Genomic DNA, 24775 nt, shown 5'->3' with positions numbered 1-24775 from the left:
TGTTAAGTTTTTAGCCAAGCTACTCAAAGGCCATTAATTACTTGATAAATACATTTTACAAATTTAGGCTACTTTCTTGTTCTATACCCTTCTGTAATTTAAATGATGACAAACTGTTTAAAGGATTTAAATAATTTTTCAAACATTTCCAGAGGATTTTCAAGCATTAACACAAGAGATTAGAATAAGAAATACTGTCTGAGCTCATTGCAATAATTATCTCCTTGCTATTTAAATAACCCCCTGTTGGCAGTACAAACACTTTTCTCTTGTGAAACAAAATAGAGTTTATACTGGAAAACTAGTTCTTATACACAATAATCTTTGTAAATATTTTGAAAACCCCTAATAACATTACCCCCCAAATAATCATTCTAAGATTTGTCCCCACTATTATTAAATTTTGCCTGTCTCTTCTATATTGGTTTATAAACCTCTTATTGAGCATCTAAGAAATAAATGTTCCCTTAATTTTTTATCATTTTGTAAGTCTCTGAAACACTGTAAGAGCCTATGCTGTTTCCTTCCCCTTACTTGCTTAAATAACTAAAATGTAAATGAAAAGGAATTAAATGTTCCATGATCAAGTTGAGGAAAGATAAGAAATTTTTAAATTATTGAATGTAACTAATGTGCTTGGCATTTCACAAAAAGGATGTGATTTTACGTACACGGTACACAAAGGCTGTGAGGAAAGATTTTATAGATGTGAGAAACCCAAGACTCAAGGGAATTAAGACCCTTTCACCTGAAGTTACCTATCTTATACGGGCATATTTGTACAGGATTGACCGAAAAGTGCCTGTTCTTTTCTTCCCTTTCACTGCTGAAGAGTACTTTAAACATGGTAGTTCTTGTTCTGAATTATACTCTACATTATAAACATTGAAGTATAAACAAAACAATGAGTCAGCAATTTGATATACTTAAGTATTTCTTGGTAAATTAGGAGAAAAGGAGAAATCTGAGTTTTTTCCATCACTGAGATTATCTGAGTAATCGAGAATACCAGTAAACCCATTTAGCTGACTGATATATATACACCCCTTTTTATCTGATAAATATTAAGTAACGATGGCACAATAGCTTGATTACACCTGGTTAATGTCTGTCATTGTGTTGTGAGTTTACTGAAATAAATGTTGATTAATTTAGTGCATCTTCAGAAAAATTAAAAAATTTTTACATTCTAGTTGCTACTTGATGCTAAAAAAATAAATAGTCTAGAATCAAGTTGCCAAGAATTCTGTAATTTAAAATGGGCACATGAATATGAGTAAGCGAGAAGGGCTGGGCCAGGAGGTGGGAGTCCTGGATTCCCATTCAGTTCTTTTTCCCTGGGAGATTTTGAGCAAGTTGTTCTTGTCTTGGGGACTCACAGAATGGTAGAATTAATTTTCTCTTTGGCCCACTTGCTTAAGTTGGAATGAGGAGCAAAGAAAATGGTCTGAAAATGCTTTGAAACTCTATAAATAAAGATTGAGGCTTGACTTTTTAATGTCATAGCCCTCTTTGAAAACTGGAGATCCCTTAAAAAAATTATTTTGAAGTTTTAGAGGATCATGAATCCCCTAAATCCTACCCACACACTCTAGATTATGAACTGAATTGTAGGCTAAGGAAACAGAGCAGATCTATGTACAATCTAAAATGTTAGCTAATTTGCACAAGTTTTATAATTCATTTCAAATGTTATTTTTGGTCTGAGTGTTTTCCAGGATGATAAATACCAACACGTAGTAGGCTGTTTGAATGTATTTGTTGAAATCTTTATATTTACACTTGGAAAACTTAGACACATTTTCTGAGAATGAAATATGTTGAACAACTTTGAACTGGACCGACTGTCATTTTGTAGTTCAGGTGTTCTCCTTGGCCCGCACCTGTGGTCTAAACACTCTTCCCTGCGCCTGGACACCTGGCAGTATTGAGTGCTCTTGGCACAATGGTCCTTCAGCACAGACGGCCATTGGCAGAACCCCAGGCGGAGTGTGTCTTCCTGCTCCTCACCTGTGATGAGTCACATCGTGGCCTCCTGTTGGAGTCGAGCTAGAATGCATAGCCATATGCCTGCAGCCACACATGGAATCCACTCAAAATTCTCAAGGACCAGCATGTTTAAGATGCTATTTTTCATGGTTTAAAAAAAAATCAATAGACAGATGTTTAATAAATAAAGCTCTAGCCTTGCAGTAGTCTCTCATTTCTTAAGAAATGGCATACTGGCTTATGTAGCAAAATTAAAAATTAATCTTCAGGTTATTTCTGCTTTTCTACAGATTAAAAAACGAACTGCCCTTTTCTCAAATTCTGTATATCTGTAATGTCCTCCCAACCTTCATTGTTCCTTTTGTAAGATGCCCTGTTTTTGTGTCTGAAATTAGCTAATTGCTGGCACGGTTAGTGGTGGTTGAAAAGGACTGATGATGCTTTCTGAAAGCTGAGTGTTATTGATTCTGGTGTGTGTTCTAACCCAGTGGTTGGGCTCTTTCTTTCTTAACTGCAGCTCTAGCCAGGGATGCATTTTACACTGTGATTCAATATATACAAATACACCCTTACCTAAAATACGTTTCATGAAATAATAATTACCCTTCCTACGTGTATTCCAATATCTTCTATTTCATTCATTTTTTCATTGGAGTATAGTTGATTTACAGTATTATATTCTATTCCACTTTTTAAAAAATTGCTTGTCATGATCCACGGATGGAGTTAACAAGATATCATTTTATTTAATTTGTATATTTCAAACTGTAATGTAAACTCTTCAGCAGGTACCCCAAGTATAATCCTTCATATAGAAAAAAAATTAATTAAAAATAGAAAACATTGTGGGTTGTTTTTTTTTTTTTTGGGTTGTATCAGATGTTTTGAGGTGAGGTTTAACTTTCTATTCTCTTACTCTTCATACATATGCTCATCTATTAAACAGCATACTAATTGTAAGATTTGTAATCCCTTTATTTGTTGAACTTGCTGTGACTAACTTAATTGGAAATGCTTGTTGCTTGTCCAGTTAAATTTTTACATTCAATGTTTTACATTTTATCCAAATTGTGGCAAAGCCAGCAGGAACGTTGAGTGCCATGATTCATAATTTGCCATTTAGAGAGATTTCTCAAAATTAGCTTTGCCTCTACCTTTTCTGTTTAAAGAGGTAGAAAAAAATATTTTAGATAGAATTTTTTATTTTTCAGATTTTTAATAAGTTCTTCCATGCATGCTTGACCCAGTCAAGGCGTTGACATTTTGACTGTTTGTGTATGAACATCTCCCTGCAGAATTAGAAGTGTTTATCACCAACCAGCCAAGATGAACATGGTGAAGAGGATCATGGGGCGGCCGAGGCAGGAGGAGTGCAGCCCACAAGACAACGCCTTAGGACTGATGCACCTCCGCCGTCTCTTCACTGAGTTGTGCCATCCTCCCCGGCACATGACTCAGAAGGAACAAGAAGAGAAGCTGTACATGATGCTGCCAGTGTTTAACAGGGTGAGTCCAGGTCGCCAAGCACATGCCTTCTAGGATGGGGTGGTACTTCAGGAATCTTGAGATAGGAAAAAAAACGATAGAATGAGTTAATTTTTAAGACGCTTGATGTCTTCATTTCTTCCTTTCAATTTGCTATAATGTGACGTGAGACCTGGTCAGAATGAACTCCCCTTAGTTCTAACAGATAAAAGGAAGATTATGAGTATTTTGTGAAATGTTCCCCTAATGGCTGATATTTGTTAGGAAGGTAGGTTGTAAATTACCACTTAGTTATTTCCATTATCTTTTGAAGTGATGGTTTATGACATCAAATGGTACAGTTGCCCAAGGGCTTTTTACACTTTGAAGAATCATTTTAGTTTGCTTTATTCTGTCGCAGGTTTTCTATAGAGATTTAGTTATAGAGTTATAGGCTCTAGAGAGTCAAAATAGAGTTAATGTTTTATTGCCTTTTGTTGAGTTGATTACATGTAGCAGTCTTAGAGGGGATTTAAAAAATATTCTTTAAATTTTTTATCACAGATTTATATGCACATAGTTTTAAAAAGTCAAGTAGTTCCATAGGCTTATAGGTGCCCTGCTGCTCTCCACTGCTAATTGCAGTGCCACGCTTGGGTCTTCCAGCTTTTGCATAACGTACTTTAATATACCAAATAACTGCTGCTGCGTGATTGTTCAGTTCTAATTGACTTCTTACTGAGGAATGTGAGAATTAGCTTTTTTACCTCCTCACTATGCATACATTCCTTCATACGTGCTACCCTCCTCCTTACCTTTCCCCACAATTATACCATTTGTTGAAACAAGATTCAGTGTTTATACTCTGCTGACCCTGGTGTAAATATTATTCATAGATGAACTTTATAGTAGATCACTATTATTTTTCCATCTTTATAGAACTTGTTTTCCCGAGACTTTATAAAATAACTATCTCAATTTATGCCTTTCTTCGTGTCTCCTTTTCTCTCTCGTCTTTTCCTCTCCCTTCCCCCGTCCTTCTCTGCCCTGCTCTGTCTCTGCCCTTCTCCTAGCTCTTGCTCCCTCCCTTCCTGTTTCTCTCTCTTTCTCCCCAACTCTGGTGCCCTTTCTCCCTCTCCTCCCCTCCCTGTCTCTTCCCTCCCCACGTCTCTCTCACTGTCTCTCTCCCTCCTTTCTCTTCCCTTGTTCCTCCCCCTCCCATGTCCTTCTCTTTCCCCTGCATCTGTGACTCCTTGTCTCCCTGAAAAGTCTCACTTGGTCTCTTTATTGTTTGTTCTCTGGGTCTGCTAGTTTGTCTGAAAATTTCTAGGTTCTTCTTTTTCTCATTATTTTGAAATTTTACTGAGGCTTCCTGATTAACGTTAATCTGCAAACTTGTTCTTTTCAATTCTGGGAAAATATTTTGAAATTCTTTTGGTGAATATTCTCCCCTTTGTGTTTTACATGTTGCCCTTTTCCACAACTCTGTCAATCAGATACTAACTCTTCTGGGCTGACCTTCTGCTGTCATCTTTTTAATTTCCTTAAATTTTTTCTCTTTTCATTCTCTTAAAATTATATAGTGTCTCCCTATCTCTCAGAAAATTTTAAAGCTTTGTCAAATTTTCTTATGCTTCTTTCATTGTTATTTGCTCCAAATAACTGTTTTTCTTGGTTTATATTATTTTCTTTAATATTAGAGTAATATTCAGATGTCTGGTGATAACTGTTTGTACATTGATAAATATTTAAGAATGAGATGTTGAAACACTGATTGGAAATTAAGTAGGGGTGAGACTTTTCCAACGGTAAGATAATCTGGCTGGATAAAATGCGGAGACCCTTCAACCTAGGATGTGTTGACGTTTCAGGAGCGAGTATTTTCCAGTCTCCTGCCTGGAGCATGTACATCAGCTAATGTTTTCTTAAAGCGAAGTTGAACAAGGCTAGTGTCTCATGTTCAGTAGACAGACATTCAGTTGATCTCCAGTTTGTACCTGTCAGTGTTCTTGGTTGTGCTGCTGTCACTGTTGTTCTTCTCTGGGGCTTAGACCTCCAGATGTCTGCTGCACGTGAGAGGGGCTTCAATTTCTGGGCTTTAAAATAAGAATAAGAATATCTACCTTCTGGAGTTGGTATGAGAACTAAGTAGATAATGTACTTAAAGCACTTAACAGATGTTTGTCCTCGGGAACTTTTGTCTGTTATTGTTATTGTTGGTACTGCATTAAAAATAAAGACATTGCAGGGGAAAGCAAAGATTATAAATTGTTTGTGCTGAAATACATTCAGGTTTTGTGTTACACCAAGCCAAAAGCTAATTTGACACCAAAGAGCGGTAGAACCTGTGTATTCCATGCTTATTTGTTTGCTTGTCCCTTCATTTATACTGTTATTGTGAACCGCTGATTCATTTGATGAAATTTGTATGTTAGACATTGTGCCACTTTACTGAATATTGAAGTTTCTTAGAAAAGATACAGTCCAGTCTTGTGAATCTGAAGTACAATGAAGAAGAAAAACATATAATTCTGTTGGAGAAGAGGTAGGTGCATAAACCAATAATGAAGTAACAAAGAAATGTAGTATCAGAGACATGAAGTTCAAGCATGAGTCAAGGGAAAAGGCCAAACGTTTTGATACATGCTAGCATCTATTAACGGTCCAAAAAGTTGATTTTATGTCAAGGAGAGGCAAAAAGTAAGACTGTCAAGACTGACAGGAGGCACATCATGACCGGTTTTATGTCATATTAAGAGCTGTACTTTTTCCTGGAGGCGTGCAGAGCCAGTGAAGTATATTCTAAGCAATAAAATAAGAGAGGAGAAGGAGCCAAAGCAAGAATGTCTCCTCGGTTTCTAATTCGGGTGGATGTTTTTCCCAGCAGCTAAGAAAGAAGGTGTAGAGAATAGATTCTGTTTGGGGCACTATTTGTGAGCTTCCCAGGTGGAGGTATTCAGTCGTCAATTAGAAGCTCAGGTGAGGAGTTGTGGCTGGGTATGTATTTTGGGGACTACCGCAGAGATGTGGTAGTTGGAACCCTGGAAGGGGACGGGACAGGAGATTACTCATGGCTCACGCTCCACATGAGAAAAGCAGTAGCCAAGGATGAAGCCTGGAGAATATGACTGAGTAATGAAAGAGGGGAACGCATAAAGATTACAGAACAGGAACTGGCCAGTAGCAGTACAGAAAGAATCAGGAGAGGGTGATTATGGAACTCAAGAGATAGAAGTTGCAGGAAGGAGGAGAGCAGTCAGCACTGTCATGTACAATAGAGAGACCCGATAAGATAAGGACTGAAAAGTGTGCATGAGGTTTGCCAGTTGGAAAGTCACTAGATGGTGGAGCCAGAAAGCAATGAATTGAGTTGTGGTTGGGAGACGAGATGAGATGTTATGTACTCGGCTTGTAGAATCATGGAAGATGAGAGAACAAAAGAGATTGATGGAGGTGAATCTGGCAATAAGAACATTTGTATTTATGTTTCTAGTATTTTACTTTGTTTTTAAAAGTGGGAAAGATCCAGGCATGCTCATGAAGAGAAGGGAAGAAACCAGCAGAGGGGGGAATTTGGAAATTTTTAAGAGAGTGAAATTGAGAGGAGAGCATGGGTTCAAATTACAGATGGGTGGGTGAGCTTTGAACAAGAGAGAGACACAGCATCCTGCAGGAGAGCATGTTTTGTTGGGTGCGACACAGATTTATAAGAAGGTAGTGGGACATTGAGATCTTGCTTGATGACCTCAGTTTCCTGTAGTTATCAACAGCAGATGAGGTCTGTTAAAAGTCTGAGGAAGTAGGTTGAGTAGGGGACCTCAGGGCATTGTGATGGTTTGCAATATTACTGAAAAGGAATGAGAGAAAGAATCAAAAAGGGACAACAAAAGAATTAAAAAGTATTGAGGGCCCAGTGAAGATTAGAGAAAGTAAATTTGTACTGGATCTTATCCATGCAGATGTGTGAATTTTCTCTTGCAGGCACAAAGCAGAGTGTGTGTAGAAGTAGAGAAGGAAGACGGATACATTATTTATTGGGATTTAAGTTTTGCTAGGCTGGTAAAGCAGAAGGGCAGGAGTAGAAGGATGGACATAGTAAGAGAGACTAGTTCACATATCACCCATGGGGTTGGATCGGGTAGAATAGGAGCAGAGGATGGAGATATCAGTGTATTTGGGGGGGGTGCTCATTTTTTAATGTATGAAATAAGAAGCTGAGAATGATGGAGGAGGGAGATGATAGAGTAGGAGAATGAGGAGAGGTGGGGAAAGGTTTAAAATAGCTGTTTTGACAATGGATGAGAGAATTGATTACAGACAAACCATTTTTTCAAGCCCTGTTGAGGTGACAGTCATTAATTTTTTGGAAACAGTTTCAGGAAGTTTGGCTTTGTTTTTGTTTTACTTCAGTATCACAGTGTCCTATTGGCTACTGAGTAGTTTGGAGTAATTCCCTTCTCTCAGACTCACAAACATTGACAAGGTGACGATAATGTTAACAATAGTTAGGGCGATTGTTATTTTCAGCTGTTAACATAAATTAATAATATGTTGCATATGTGTCCCATCGCACGTCATCAGGCTTTCCCAGTCAGTTCAACGAATCAGCTCAAAGAATCATGCAAATACTTGTTTGTTGATTTAAGTAGACTTGAGATATTCTAGTGATTATTCTTTGTTGCATAGACTGTTTGACTTAGTTCTCTTGTGTTCTCTGTTGCTATTAAGTCTCTAACTATTCTTTCAAGTCAGAAGTTTTTAGTTGGCCCATTAAAAGTACATAAACAGTGAAATATTTCTCTCTTAGCCATAAAAAAGAATGAAATAATGCCATTTGCAGGAACATGGATGGACCTGGAGACTATCATGTTAAGTGAAGTAAGGTCAGAGAAAGACAAATATCATATGATATCACTTCTATGTGGAATCTTAAAAAAATTACAAATGAACTTTTTAACAAACCAGAAATAGACTCACAATCATAGAAAACAAACTGTGGTTACCAAAGGGGAAAGGGGTGGGGAGGTGGAATAAATTAGGAATTTGGGATTGACATATAGACACTACTATATATAAAAAAGATAAACAACAAGGACCTACTGTAGAGCACAGGGAACTATATTCAATATCTTGTAATAACCTGTAATGGAAAAGAATCTGAAAAGGAATATATATGTAAAAAAAAGCACATGTGTATACATTGCCTTAGACCTCACAATGAGTGATTTAAGTATCATAAAGATTCATTCATCTCTTAACTAATGAAAAGATAAAGTCATTTCTGTACCATTGTGACTAATTTTGTAATATATATAAATTCTGTTCATTGGCTTATTAACAAAGTAAAATTGTCCTTAGATAAGGCATCAAATCTATTAAATTTTTAAATAGATAACCATATTTATTTAATGTTAACAATTTGTACATGAACATTCTCCACTAGTAAGAAGTAACTTGGGTGAGTGAATAGCTCAATATGGCTCCAGACTTCCTGCCATGATTGCCCAAAATGAACTGTACCATCAGTGTTTGAGAGTTTGCTTGATTCATACTAAATGGCAAATAAACCATATTACTGTTAGACATGGGCATCCATCTACAGAATCGTTTTTGAAGTGTGCTCAGCAGTGTTATTCCAGTGTGTGGCTTCTGCCTTTAAGAGACACAGGTTGAGAAATGACATGTGTTGAGTCCTTTTCTGGGCCAGGTCTCATGCTGGGTTCTTCAGCTGCCTCCTGTGGTCTTCCTCACAGTCCTGCAAGGACCCTGCTGGTACCTTCCCTCTCACTGATTCTCTCAAATGGAAAGATTATGGTGGATTCTGAGAATAGCTTGATAACATTTAAACAGCATTCTTAAAAAAAATTAACCTTTAGTCCCAAGAACAAAAGCTTACAGAAGAAATACTTGCTTTAAACTTATTCAAAAAGGAATAACGTTTAGTCATCAAAAATTTAACTGCCGTTGTTAATTACCTTGGTATATGTTATCACACTTCATTGTGTGTGTTATAATATAATCTTTACTAACTAGAGTTCTTTTAAAAACTCCTCTAATTTTTGAATTTATTTCTAATTTATATTCAAGAAACATCTAAGTTGAACCTAGTGTCTCTTTTTTACTCCTTACAGGTAACCTTTATTTTTCAAATTGTTGGCTCTAAAAGAAGGATACTCAAATTTAGAACCAAATGAGAGAGAGATCAAGGGTCAGACAGAGGAACTATTTACATAAATGCAGCTTGTATTTACAGATATACAGCTTTGTTACTTACTGTATGATACCAATGCAGTTGATGTTGGAGGATTGAAGTTAGGTCTGTGCAACCAAGGACTTGCTAATTTCACCCCTGCAAGAGTTAAGTTTACTTACCCAGTCATTGGCAAAACTAGATAAGCCACACCCAGAGCAGATGAGAGTGCATGTTCTCAGGAGGCAGGCATACCCTAGAAGGAGAGAGAAGGACTGAGATACACGTTCTCAGTGTACTCTCCCAGAAGTTGGTGGTCCTTCTTAGAAACAAGAAGAGCATAAGTGTTTACCTAATGATTTATATTAATTGGTGAGAAATCTTAACTCACAATATGAGATAATGAAAGTACAACTTCGTTGTCAATTTTTAAAATCTGTTACGTATATAGCACATTATTCAAAACTAATGATGGCCAGTACTCTCTAACTTAATTTTAGATATTATGTATATTTAAGGGGAAAAGACACCATTTTAGAAACCTTTGTGAAAATTCCAGCCTCTCTGTTATTAATATTTTAAAATTTTATTGAACAGCTTCATAAGGTAATATATATATTGAGTCTCCGCTTTCTGCATGCTGTTAGGTAACACCATTCCTTTATTCTCCCTGAGTATACCAAAAATACTTAGTTGAAGAGCAGCTAGGAAATTTTCTGAAATTTATTTAGATGGATATTAAAAATGACCCTTCTAAAAACAAGTCAAACTATACTAATTACCTCTTAAGGTGAATACTGTACAAAGTTTTAGTGATAGGGTTCATGTGAAGTTTAATTGAGAAATACAGTACTTAGTGACAAAGAGCACAGCTTGGAATCAGACCTAATTTTTTTTTAAATTAAAATATAGTCAATGTTGTGTTAGCTTCTGGTGTATACCATAGTGATTCAGTTACACATGTATATTCTTTTTCATATTTTTGGTTATTGCAAGAAAATTGAATATAGTTTCCTGGGCTATACAGTAGGACCTTGTTGTTTAACTGTTTTATATATAGCAGTCCACATCTACAAGTCCCAAACTCCTAGTTCCTCTTTGGTAACCGTAAGTTTGTTTTCTATGTGTGTGAGTCTATCTCAGTTTTGTAAATAAGTTCATTTGTGTGATTTTTTTAGATTCCACATGTAAGTGATATCATATGGAATTTGTCATTCTCTGTCTGACTTACTTCACTTAGTATGATCATCTCTAGGTCCATCCATGTTCCTGCAGATGGCTTTATTTCATTCTTTTTATGGCTGAGTAGTATTCCTGTGTGTGTGTGTGTGTGTGTGTGTGTGTGTGTGTGTGTGTGTGTGTACCACAGCTTTCTCCAGTCATCTGTCAGTGGACATTTAGGTTGCTTCCATGTCTTGGCTGTTGTAACTAGTGCTTCTGTGAACACTGGGCTATCTTTTTTAATTAAAGTTTTCTCCAGATATTTGCACAGGAGTGGGATTGTTGAATCATATGGCAACTTTAGTTTTTTAAGGAATCGCCATACTATTTTCTATAATGGTACACCAAATTACCTTTCCACTAACATGTAGGGGTGTTCCCTTTTCTCCACACCCTCTCCAGCATTTACTTTTTGTGGACTTTTTAACGATGGCCACTCTGACCAGTGTGAGATGATACCTTTTTGTAGTTTTGATTTGCATTTTTCTCATAGTGATACTGAGCATTTTCTCATGTGCCTATTGACCATTTGTGTGTCTTTATTGGAGAAATGTCTGTTTAGGAGACAGACCTAATTTTGAATTCTCTCTCCACCACCTCTTATTGTTTACCTTCTCTAACTCTTAATTTCCTTGTCTCTAAAATGGGGATACTGTATAGAATTTAATGAAATTTGAATGACGTTACATGTCAAGTATTTGTCGGTGCTCATTATGTGATAATGATTGTTGTGCGTTTTTTCCTCGGTACTATTTTTTCATCTGGGTTATGAATGTCACATGTCTATTATAGACTCAACCCTCTGAGTTGAATGTATTACCACTTCTTTTGCTCAGCTCTCTCCTTTGACACATGAGGAAACTAAGAACCAGAAAATTTTGATCAGTAGTCAGTCCCTGAGGGTGAGAAGGAGAATCCAAGCCTCCTGGCTCCCAGCTTCATGCTCCAGCCTCTGTGGAGCACATTTAAATGTGTGATTGAAGCATTGTCTGTTTCCTACTGTTTGTGGAGGGTAGTGAATACATACCTGATATTTTAAAATTTAATTGTTAAAGTCAATTACAAAAAAAAATCTAGTCTTTTCTTTGCTACCTTATATATTTGGTGTTACCTAAAATGTCAGGTTCATGTTTTAGCCCTTGTACTTCTCCAGCTTCATCTTGTACCATCTCACCTCTCATTCGAAACACTCCAGCTTCACCCACTTTTGACTCCTCAGCCGTCCGGTCTCTTGCCCATGCTGAGATCTTAGTACAGATCTCACTGCCTAGCACCGTCTTTCCTTATTGTGACTTTTTTTCTTTATTCAGAATGATCCTTCAGCATCAGTGTTGTCTCAGAGAAACCTTTTCTGACAGTCTTTTCCCACTTCAGGCATTCCCTTTCAGTTACCGTGTTTATTTCCTTTGTAATGTGTCACTATCCAACATAATTTTCATTTTTTAATTAACTTAACATTTGCCTCCTGTACTAAAATGTAAACTCCATGAGCACTGGAATCGTATTTGCTTTATTTGCCTTTGTATTCACAATTCTTTATTTACTTTTGTGTTCATGACTCCAAATATATACGCCTGGCATTTATGGGAGACCAGTAAATATTTATGAGTGAATAAATGAAAGAATCAGCATTGTTGGATCACTAAAGATTATTTATGTCAAAGAAGCAATAGTTGTTGATTTCAGATTAGCAAATCAGACATAACATTAACTTTGGATTGGTCAATTCAAGCAGGACTTCCCTTTTGAAAAAATTTCCCTATGGCAATAAACCCGTATACATCAGGATTTGCCTGAAAAGTTAGCTGCATTTTTAGCAGTGTATTAATCACCCAGCATGAAAACTGCTTGAATAAACCATATGCTATACTATCTAAGAAATGAGCAGCCTGTTTTATAAAGTTGTCATACTCTAAGGAATAAATAGTGCTTAATAATTCTTAGGAGCAAATTATATATCAATATAGTCTGAATAATAGGAATATTTATCTACTTTAAATCTAAGTCAATTTGATAAAAGACTTAATAATTGAGCAAAATATGTAGTTGTTATGTAAACACCTTCATTAGGCAGTCACATACTGGGTGAACGAGGAATAGCTATTCAAGCATGTCACTGTTAGACTTCTCAATTTCTGATCTGTGTTCAGTTTGTTAGATAATATGGGTCTTATTTAACAGGCAACACAGGTTAACTGTAAGCACATAACATTTATCAAAATCTCAGCAGAAAAAATGATTTATTAAGGAGTTCCTGAAAAGAACAGTTCATTCGTTCCTTGAGATAAATTATTCCTGTGTCAAGTTAATGAATAATAGACTTATCTACATGGAAAAAGTATACACTGAAGAACTGATTTATTGTGTTTGGTACTTTAAGCTCAATTTGAGGGTGGTTGTAAGAAACATAGTATTTATTTTAAGTATGTTAGAAACATTTCTTTTACAAGAATATTATATTATAAATTATATCCTTTTATTAGGCTCTTTGGAAAAAATTGTATATTATAGTGTGAAGAAAGAGATACTTTTTAAATTATGTTTTTCTTACCTAAGAACATTATGAACCATGTAATTGACTAGATCTTCTCTCATGTATATATAAGCCAAAATTCATGACTAAAATGTGGTAATAATATAGAGCTCTTTTCCCAGTCTATCCCCCTAACCTTAGTGTTTTTATTTGCTTGATTTTGTTTTCTTTCTTAATTTTAGTTTATATTCTATGTTGTAATTTATGCTATCTAAACATTTCATAGAATTTGGTTTTGGGGGCAGGCAGTATAAACGAACAACCATATTTAGGGAACATCCCCATAAAAGACAGGTTGCAAGTTTGGCAAGGAATACCATGGTGAGTAAGAGATGTTTCCTACCTTTGTAGTAACATTTGAACAGATAATAAGAATACAAAATATTATTTAATTAGTGTTATGGTCAAGAACTCTCATAATAATTTTAGGAGACACAGAATTTCCTTTTAGCTATAAGGAACATTTAAAAAAAAATTCCAGGATACACTCAGTTTTATATCTGTTATAATACCATTTCTTTTCCTATGATAGTCTGTCCAGGTTTTATTTTCTTATTCTCTTTGCTGAACCCATACCAGCATATCTTCAAGAATAATTTATTTTAAAATTCATTTGTCTAAGATTTTTGTAAACACAAGTGTATTTCATGATCCACTCATTCATTTTCTTTATTCTAGTATTTTTTCTAACAGTCTTATTTGGGAATTACTGTGGTTAGCATTCAGAAATTCTGAGATATAAAATGAGTTTTGTGAATTCTATATTCATCCTAGGACTTAGCAATAGATAAGTCCCTGCTTTTTGCCATCTGATGAAGCTTTTCACCATCAAGGAAACCACTTTTCTCTAAATTCTTAATTTAGATTTCTTCAGAGAAACATCCTATTTCTAAAATTTACTGGTAAGATTGATTTAAATTTTACAGATAACTAGTTTTTGGCTTTTAGATTTTATTTAAGTATTCATTCAACAGATTATTTTATGTGTTTAAGGACATGTGGCTGGATGTGGTTTGTTGAAAGACTTGTGTTTTAAATACATCATTCAGATCTGAAGCAGCTGTGCAAGCATACTTGTTTTTTACTTGATTTTCAGTCAAACCACACTTTGAAAAGCACAAAATTAAAGGAAAAAGCTGACAGTGCTTTTATTAATTTTTTTTTCCTCATCCACAGGTTTTCGGAAATGCTCCGCCAAATACAATGACAGAAAAATTTTCTGATCTTCTGCAGTTCACAACACAAGTCTCACGACTGATGGTGACAGAAATTCGAAGGAGAGCATCAAACAAATCCACAGGTATTTTTTACAGAAACCAGTAAGAACTGATTTATTTGAATGGACAGTTCAGTAAAAGTACTGTTGAAATTAAACAGAAAATTGACTGGATTCTAAGCAGGTGGATTTCAGTACAAGGCCCCATTCCCATTCTTATGGTCACAGCCTTCTATTAGTCTCAACACCTACTCTCGAATATTTCTACACAGAGCTGCTTTCCTTGGACCACTACCACCCCCACCCAACCCTTTTAACAAGGCTCTGTTTCCTTCTGAACAAAATCCAAATTCCTAGCATGACATTCAAGGCAAACCCAGGGGCTGGAGCGATGTGTATGTGTATGTATTTTGTGTGTGTGCACCTACCCTTTTTGACTTCCTGTTTCTTTTTTGTATATTTCAAGCAAACTGTGTAGCTTGTGCTCCCAAACATGTCGATGCTCCTTCTGCCCTTTGCTTGTGATGCTTCACCCAAGGAGGAGAATCTCACCCCATTTTAATATATCTAAATCTTCTCGGCTTGGATTAAGTCACACTTCCTAGTTAGAATGTTTCTTGATTCCCTTAGTCAAGGAAAAAATTTTCTCTCCTTAACTACTCAGCTTCACGAGTGGTATTTGTATATGTTTCTCTGTCTTCCAGTTAGACCATGAACTATTTAGGAGTCTTTATGTAAGTACAGTCGTTACCACAATGCTTTACATAGTAGGCCTTTCATAAATGCTGCCTGAATATTTTTTCTCATAATTAGATAATTTTGAACTTCATAGAGTATCATCCCTTTTAATCAAGATTAAAATAAGCTTTTTGGATTGTAATTACCATGAGTCATTTTCTAAATTAGCAACATGTATGAGTAATTTTTATCTTAATTTGTAATTTGCTGTTTTGGTTTTGTAATGGTTGAGTGATAGCTTTCTTACTGAAGCATTTGAGAAATCAATAATTTAAATTCTGTTTCTGTTATCTTTTTAAAAAATCACTTATCTTTTCCACCCATCAAATTATTATTTTTCTAATAGTAACAGTAATGCCTTGTTATATAATCTTATTTAATCTTATTTTTTTATTTTTTATTTTCAGTTTTAAAAGTATATGGGCAGATGGTTTTATGGTCAAATAGTTAAAAGGCTTATTATTAAAAATAGCATCTCCTTTTCACTACCCTGCTTCATCCCTAGTTTCTACTCCTGAGATGCACTTTTTAACCTCTCTTAACCTGCTTGTGGTATTTATCTCTATGTCACATGCTTACAGCGTGTGCTCTTGATTTTTCATATTTAGACACTATCTTCTGACTTCCCACAGGAGAAAATGAGACTTTTACTCTTAAGATCACCACCGCTACCCTACAGATGCACACTTCTTACCCCCATATCATCCTCTCATAGTTTGATTAGATTAGTAATCATTATTTTTAAAATTTATTTTGGGGAAGCAGGTAATTAGGTTGATGTATTTATTTTTGGAGGAGGTACTGGGGATTGAACCCAGGACCTCATGCATGCTAAGCATGTGCTCTAAGCACTTGAGCTATATCCTCCCCCTCATTATATTATTGTGATTTAAAATACTAGACAAAGATGAGCAATATGGTATGCTGTGTTTACTTTTCTTGAAAATGTTTTCACCTCTATCAGAGTTAATAATTGCCTTAAAAAAACTAGTTTTCAATATTTTCTTCATACAATTTTCCCCTACTCCTCTGTTTTCTTGAACCTCCCCTCAATATGACTGAAGGCATCAGATACTGTATCAGTTTCATCTTCTTGCAAGTAACTCTTCCAGAACTTACTGGCCTGCCTTAATCTGTAGTAGCTGCGCGCTAAGCCAGCTGGATAGCTGTCATGTTTGCATCTTCTCTCATGTCATCCTGGGATGCCTTTCCGCTTCTTTGTGATAGAGCCTCTGTTTCCTGAATCTCATGTCATCTATTTTCTCAAATTAACTTCCTCAGTTTTGGTAAAGTATCTTGTTCAACAGCTTCCTGAGAAAGGATGCAGGGGAGTTACCATTTTTGGTTTTTGGATTTCGTTTTTAGAAATGTCGTGAGTGAAAATTTCTTTGACTCTTGCTATATTAAAATGAGTTCCTTTCCCTTCACCAAGGAAAGTGATAATGTTCAAGTTGACAAGTTTTCAGGTAGCAGGGCTCAGAACAAACTCCAGCACGTCATATGGGACGACTTTACTGCAGAAAAGGGAAACTTAGAAAACCAAGTTTCAGCAAGGGAAATGAAGTCACAAGTCCTTCACTCTCATTTTCTCACAGAGAATTGTGCTTGGCATACCCATCCTAAAATCCAAGCATGACTGCCATCTCATCGGTGAAGAAACACAGACTGTTCATGATGGAGGCTGTTTGAGTACTGGATTTGAGTACTTACTGGATGTTTACAGAAGTTATTTGAGAAATCTAGCTGTTAAGCCTCAGGAGATTTATGGGCACAGGGGGAGTTGCAGGCCCTCCTACAGAGAATGTAAGCTACCAGTGTCATGGGAAATTGAGCTTAGGTGCAGCACTTCTGGGAACATGGTCAGTGGGTCCTTCTCCGGGCAGCCCAGGGTGACCTCTCGGGGTTATTTTGGAAAATCTCGCAGCTTGCATTGCAGTTATCCTCCTTTCAATGGGTATCAGATTCAGGGTTGGAAGTCATTTTATCTCAGAGTTTAAAAATTACTTTTCCATCATATTCTAGATTCTTACATTGGTATTGAAAAATCTAAAGCTACCCAGATTCTTGATTCTCTGTCTGTGGCCTGTTTCTTTTCTGTTCTTTTCATTTTTTAAAAAAAAATGGGAAAATTTAGAATCCTCTTGTTGGCCCTCCTGTTCTAAAATGTCATGATAACATGTCTTGGAGTGGACCTGTTTTATACATTACACTGAGTACTCAATTGGACTAGTTTAGTCTGGGAATTCATATCCTTTAATTGTGAGTAAGTTTATGAATTAGTTATGTAATAATAACCTCCCCTTTGTTTTCTCTTTTTCATTACATGTATCCTTAAGATTGTCAGTCTCGTTTTTTTATCTTTCCTGTCTTATTTTCTATTTTTTTTAAATCTAGTTGCTAAAAGAGCTCTTCAGTTTTCCCTTCTATAAGTTTCTTTTTCATTTGTGACATTATAATTTTAATTTCTAAGAGTTTTTTTTCTTTTTTGTTGGTATGTTTTTTTCATGGATTCTCTTAACTCTCTGAGATTTCTTTTTCTTTCTTATTTTTTTTCCCGTTTCTTTTCTTTTCAGATTTTTATCTTCCTAAATAGTCTCTTTCTTTCAGGTTGACTTTTTTGTTAATTTGTTTTTGTCTCTGTCTTTTATATTAGAGAATGCCCTCATGTGTGTCATCCTTGGAAAGCTGTAGGGTAGCTTTGTAATTGTGGGTGGAGCTTGCAGATGTGGGCCTCAGCCCAGGGTCATCTTGCTGGGCCATTCTGTTGACCATCTTTCCCTTGAGCTAGGCAGAGTTCCTACAGAAGAATATCCAATCTTTACTTAGTATATAGCTGACTCTGAACAGTTCAGAAGCCAAGGTCTGAGGACCCTTACTTAACATTTAGTACATAAGCATCTATTTTATCTTCATGATGAGACCACAACTGTGCCTGATGTGATGTCGTTGTCTGTCCCTCCTCCATCTCAATTCAAACACCCTCTTTTTTTTTATTCAATGAATTAATCTCCAGTCTCGTACCCACATAGTAATGGGGATCTGGGTCTAGCTGCTCTTAGACATTCTTCAGCAGTCCTTCTGCGTACAGTCCCACATTTATTTCTGCTTCTGAAAGTACCAATTCTGATCCTCTTGGAGGTTCTCTTATAGTTACTTGCTTTTCTATTTTCCTTGCACTTGCTTTAAGTTAAGATTCTAGAATTTCCTAAATCAGTTACCACTGACTTCTCTGCTATTTTAGAATCCAAAGTTTTGTTGCTTTTACCTTTTCTGTTTTCTTTGTTCTTATGGGTTTATACTTTTTAAAAAATCCTTTTAAACAACAGTTTTACTGACATGTTAGTCTACTTGGGCTGCCACAACAAGACCATAGACCAGTAGCATAAGCAGCAGAAATTTCTGTTCACGGTTCTGGATGCTGAAAGCCCAGAATCAGGGTGTTGCATGACTGGTTTCTCGTGAGATCTCTCCTGGCTTGCAGATGCACCTTCTCAGGTGGCCTCACCTGGAGGGGAGAGGTCTCTGGTGTCTGTTCTTATAAGGGCATTAATCCCGGCACAAGGGCCCCACCCTCGTGACCTCATCCAAACCCAATTACCTCCCAAAGGCTCCACCTCCAAATACCATTGCATTAGGGGTTTAGGCTTTGAATATGAATCTGGGGCTGGGAGCACAGTTCAGTGCATGGCAGTGGGGTTTCAGGAGAGAGGAGATAAACACATGTGCTCAAACTTCTGTCTTTATCTGGGTCCCATATGGAGTCTTCGGAGCAACAGCCATTAAAGTATTTTTAGATTGAGGACAAAAATCTCTTAATCAGAAACAGGACATTATATGAACTGATATATGGATTTTAAAGTGAGACAATTTTAATTATATTTGCAGTCCTTGAAGCAAGTCCCAGGAGAGGTGATTAAGATAGTTTAAGGTAATCTTCCTGCCCGTCTTCTCCTTGCTCCACCCAAAGTGGGATTGCATCCTCCTGTTGAAATGGGAAGTTGGTCTTAAATTTTAGAGTTGTGTGTTTTGTGCTTTTTAGCTGTTTCAAGTAGATAGTATGAAGGGAAATTTCTTTGTCATATGCTGGCTCCTCTCATTGCATTTTCTTTCTTGAGTGATATCCATAGGTTTTTTTTAAAGTTCCAGAATTTATTTATACTCTCCTTTCTGTTGCTGTCTTTAAAAATACCTTATCTGCATGTTTGTAGAAAAACATTTTTCTACATTGGAGATTTGTTTTCCTCAGTCCCTTTACAATTTTATTTGCATAAGGCAATTTTTAAAATTAATTTATTTTTTATTGAAGTACAGTCAGTTACAATGTGTCAATTTCTGGTGTACAGCACAATGTCCCAGTCATGCATATACATACATACATTCATTTTCATACTTATTCATAAGGCAATTTTTTAGAAATAATGGACACTGTCTTAAATGGAGGATATGTTTCATTGTTAATTACAGTAAGAGTTACACAAGTTTTTTGTGTTTTTTTTTAAACTTCCTATTTTGAAATAATTATGGACTCACAGGAAGTTGCAGACGTAGTACCTGAAACCCCTTGTGGCCTTCCTTCATCTGCCTTCCTCTATTGATGACATCTTGTTTGCCAGGTATTTGAAGATATATTTTTCACATCATGTAATTCCAAGTAATTTTCAGTTTTAAACTTTTGAAATTCATTAACTTTAGAATCCAGTGAGATTCAATTCAGTTTGTGTAAGTTTTACCTCCACGAGAGAAACCTTTCCTAATCACTTTTATCCACACCAGTTAATAATTTATTCAGTCACATTAAATACTTCCTTCAGAGCTTTGTCATCATCTGAAAGTATCTTGTTTATTTACTTATTTAATTTTATTCGCTGTGGTGTTCATCTCTGTTCACCTGAAAGAATGATTGTCACAGAGTAGGTGCTCAACAAATTTTTACTGATTTTGACGGGATTTCTCTGTGCCCTCCCTTCCCTCCACTTAATGTTTTGGGAATGTTAGAAAAGCCAGCTTCCTGGTGTTTAAGAGAGAAAATAGTTTTGAAGTATCTTCCCAGGCAGCCTTGAAGAACTCTGGCTGTTGGAATCCTTGTTCCTCTTCTTTCATTTTAAGCCTTGAACATGGGAAATTTCTTTTGATCAGTGTTGTGACCAAAAAGTACTTTTTTGGAGGTTTTTTGATCTTTCGATTTTTTTGGTAAAAAATTCTAGATTTTGATCTAGGTACATCTTGAATCATCTTTCCTCTTGCATATCCCATTCTGATTCTCTGATTGATCAATTGATTTTTATTGTGGTAAAAACACATCGCATGAGAACTGCCCTGTGAACAAATATTTTAATGTACAGTACAGGTAATTATAAGTACAGTATTGGACAGCAGATCTCCAGGACTGTTTCACGTTGCATAACTGTAACTTTATACACACTTATCAGCAATTTATTTCTTTCTCCTCCCGGCCCTTGGCAGCCACCATTCTACTTTCTGCTTCTATGAATTGGGCTGCTTTCAATACCTCACATAACTATTTATTTCACAGGAAGTTCTCACTGAAAGTAATTTTGTTATAATTTACATGCATATAATGTTTCTCCAAGAAAAAAAAGCAGATGAAATGAACCCTCTATTATTCTTTTGAAAATTGGCTCTATGTGTTGCACTTTAGAGCAAAATTATTTTTCCAGGACTTCTCTGAATTTGATGTGAAGTACTTGTTATTCTGTTTACCTGATCCCCATTCATACATCAAGTCTTTTTACCAGGTCACTTCTAACAGGGATTGTAGATGTCTCAGTAGGAACCATACTTACCTGAAATTCTGTTATTTAAATCTATCTGTCAGAAATTAGTAAAAATGGAATGTTTTGGGTATATCAACATGCAAAATGAGTATGTGGACTGATGTGTAATACATTAGGGCAACGTTACTGTTCTGTTTTCTCTCCCTTAATTCTCTCTTGGTTATTGCCTCCCTGTAGTTTTGTTCAGTATACGTAGTGACTCTCTCAACTAATTTGAGAAAATAAATATTTTTGTGGCCATATTGTGTACAAGGTATGGCTTAAGACTCTTCCTCGTCTTTTCTGTTTATTTGCTGTGTTCAGCCATTCAATCTGCATAATTCTAAAGGCACATGATTGATTTACATCATTGAAGCAGAAAATTCTACCTGTGTGAAAATAGTATCTTCAGTTTATTATTAATGACTTTTCTGCATGCTGGGTGCCACTGTAGAGCCCAGTGGTGCAGTCCCCACTGGGCGGAGGCCCTGTGCCGTAAAAGCCAGGTGATGCTGACCACAGTTGGCATCTTGTGGCGAGATTAGTATAATGTAGTGAATCCCCAATTAGACAACCTGGCCTTTTTTTTTTAAACAGAAAAACAGTGTGCCCCGCTGTCTGCCAAGGATTTCAAAGGCACAACACCTTCAGGTAATCTCATTCCCAAGGTGTGGTTATGTATTATCAAACAGAAGAAGCATGGAAGCTCTGAGTCCTAATACTATTTTACTGACTAACTTGTGGAAGTGTTCTTTTGTGGGGGAGGAAGGTGGGAAGGGGCATTTAGGGCTTGATTTTTTTCATTAATGAAATAAGTGTAATACTATTAATGTGTCTCACATAATCAGCCTGAAGCATAAGTTTGAAAATGACTATGCTTTAAATGGACTTTGCAAAAGAAAACTGTTGTACTACACTTAGAATTAACAGGTTTTATGTTCTGCTTGTTCTGAATGCTGTCTAATTTAATTTATTCAGTGTAGGCTGGGAACATACATTTCTTTTAAAATTGTCTATGTTCTATTCTTATTTAATCTAATAATGAGCTCTCCTAACTCCGCTTCTGTGTTTTTTCATCTAACTGTATGTATTGAAATGCAGCATGAAAGCTGAAGCTTAAATCAAATGATTGGCAACTCTCAAGATGGGCTAATATTGATCATTTCTTTTATTAATTCTCATAACCTTAAGTAAAATCATTTAAATATGTATTTGTTAAGTATTAGTGAAATTAAAAGACTAATACAACATTCTTTGACTAGGAATGTTTTTCTTTCAAAGTTTTAAGAAATTCTGTGATTCATAAAAGTTTAAAATTACTTTTTAGTCCATATAATTTTTTGAAGATAGCACTAAATTTGTATCCTTTTACCATGAGCTCCTTGACTCATTTAAAGTTAAGTGGGAGATCCCATTAAGGTGTTTGAATGGCAACATACTGAAATTAGCAGGTGACAGTAAAACAGTTCTTCTGAACTACATTTGTAATTTGTTATGCAGAGATGATTTATTTTGTCAGTGAGAGTTTTCAGTCCCTCCCATATATATCATTTAACTACAGCTTCTGTCCAGACCTCTTTATCTGTATGAACTTGCAATTCAAAGGCAGATAACGTAATTATACACTATTGCTCATATAACTTAGGTCTTCCCCACCTTCTCAAAAACAACAGTTGTAATTATTAAGTTGGCTTAATTGTTAAAGATACCATTAGTAATTTTACTGTCTTGATCTTTTTCAAAGTTGATTTTCATGTGTATTATCTCATTTGATCAGCTCAGCAATCTATTGAACTGTTGTTTAATAACAAATAGAACATTTAAAAAAATTGTCTTATCTTGAGGAATATCTTAATGTTCATTGTCAACCAAAATAAAAGAAACCACATACTTGTATAAATGCCATTGATCAGATAAATAGAACTGTTTCAAACCAAGAGTACATGTTTGGTGTTTTGATTCTCAAAGTAACCATTGGCATTCATTGTTTATAATTGGTAATTGAAATATGTATGAAAATGTATGAAATATGTATGAAAATACATATTTGTCCAGTTTTCTTTTAATGTTAGTAGTGTTAAGTAATATCCAAAAATGTCCAGAGTCACTCAGAATGTGTCATATCTATAGGTTTCTAAGTTCTATACCAGGATAACTTTGTCTCTTAAAGCAGGTTTAATTTTTCAAAATCTTTTTTCCCCCTCTGTGCAAGGCATAGTTGGTATTAACCAGTCCATTTACTAATCAATGTTTTGTTTTGTCTTTATGAAATAGAATTTCACTATATTGGTTTAACTGTGAAATAATCAATTTGAAGATTACAAGTATTTTTTTTTAAGATTATGAAACTGGAAATGTACAATTTAAAACCAAAGTTCCCTAATTATGAAACAGCTAGGAAATGAAAGCATAGCATGTCAGCCTTTGGTTGAGAATTTTAGGCAACTTGGAAGAAGCTGTCTTCCTCATATACACATTTAATTCCTATCATGGAAGGATGGCTCCTGTTACCTAGCAGATGTCTAGGTCCATTGTTGCTTTCAGGAGAAATTTGCAGGTCAGTTTTTACCAATGATCTTAAACCATGATTGCTAAAGGTGGTTTCTCAGTGGTGGTCTTTTGTTTTCTCCCTTCTCTATTTAATCATCCTTAAACATTGCTTTCTTTGTATTACTCCCCCTTTCAGAACCTTCAGGAATCTGTTGCCCATAGTAAATCCAAACCTCCTGATGTTCAGAAAGTTGAATTCAGCGTGTCCTCCTTTGATCTCCCTGGGTTGATTTATTCACTCATTTAACATGTTTATCGAGGACCCACTTAGTGCCAGTGATGTGCCTCATACCGGGGAGCAGCATTGAACCAGGCAGACCAGGAGTCTGCTCCCATGGTGTTTATTTTCTAGAGAGGGACAAGAGGCTATAAATCAGTGAGTATATGAATACAGCAATTTCAGCACTTAGGAGATACTGAATATCAGAAGCGAATCAGGCTTCCATTGACTTCCCTCTTTTCCAGTAAGTCCTTTTTTTTTTTTAGATCACTACTGTGAACTACCTCTTACAGACTAGACAGCTTGGATTTGAATATAAGTTCTATACCTGACTGTAGGCAAATTACTTATCCTCTTCATTTCTCAATTTATATTATGATAAGGGGTATAAAAATAGCTATTAACTCATACGGTTCTTGTAAAGGTTAAATGAGTTACATCTACAAATACTTAAAACAGTGTTTGTTACACAGTTAAGACTCAGTAAGAATAAGGTATCTAAAAATTTTTCCTTTTAAAATGTTCTTTCAAATGAAAGTAAATAAAGGTGAAATATGCACAGCACAGTACCATGTGTAAGTCTCGTATTAATTCACTTTTGTGATAAAAACACTTTTGTCTTGTTTGTCTTAAATGGAAGGAAAAAACAGCCCTAAAGTCATCTAAATTCTATTTATTATGCATCCTGCGTCTTTATGACATGTGTTTAGTGTATGTTAGTAACTTAATATGTTGGTCTAGAGTGAACAGAGTGGACTTCTCATTTTAATTAAAGATGACTTTACTTCGTCTCCTATATCAATATAGAAATCGATGAACTCTGTGCTGATAGAGTACATGGTTAGGGATTTATTCATTTTCCCTTATCTTTAAAAACATA

At 35.7% G+C, this 24775-nt stretch overlaps 1 protein-coding gene across 5 annotated transcripts in view; it reads left to right on the top strand.

The window, feature by feature from the left end:
* WDFY3 (WD repeat and FYVE domain containing 3) overlaps positions 1–24775 on the top strand; it is a 241446-nt gene that overhangs the window by 78299 nt on the left and 138372 nt on the right. For all 5 annotated transcript variants that reach the window (XM_072942738.1, XM_072942743.1, XM_072942751.1 and 2 more), the window contains 2 exons: positions 3285–3495; positions 14574–14697. In XM_072942738.1, coding sequence (XP_072798839.1) covers positions 3316–3495; positions 14574–14697 — 304 coding nt within the window. In that variant the 5' untranslated portion in view covers positions 3285–3315. Of the gene's footprint in view, positions 1–3284; positions 3496–14573; positions 14698–24775 lie in introns of those variants that run through there.

This window comes from Vicugna pacos, chromosome 2, assembly GCF_048564905.1.
Source record: "Vicugna pacos chromosome 2, VicPac4, whole genome shotgun sequence".
NCBI lineage: Eukaryota > Metazoa > Chordata > Mammalia > Artiodactyla > Camelidae > Vicugna > Vicugna pacos.
The sequence above is the reverse complement of the archived record's forward strand: the minus strand, read 5'-3'. Positions and strand labels throughout refer to the sequence as shown.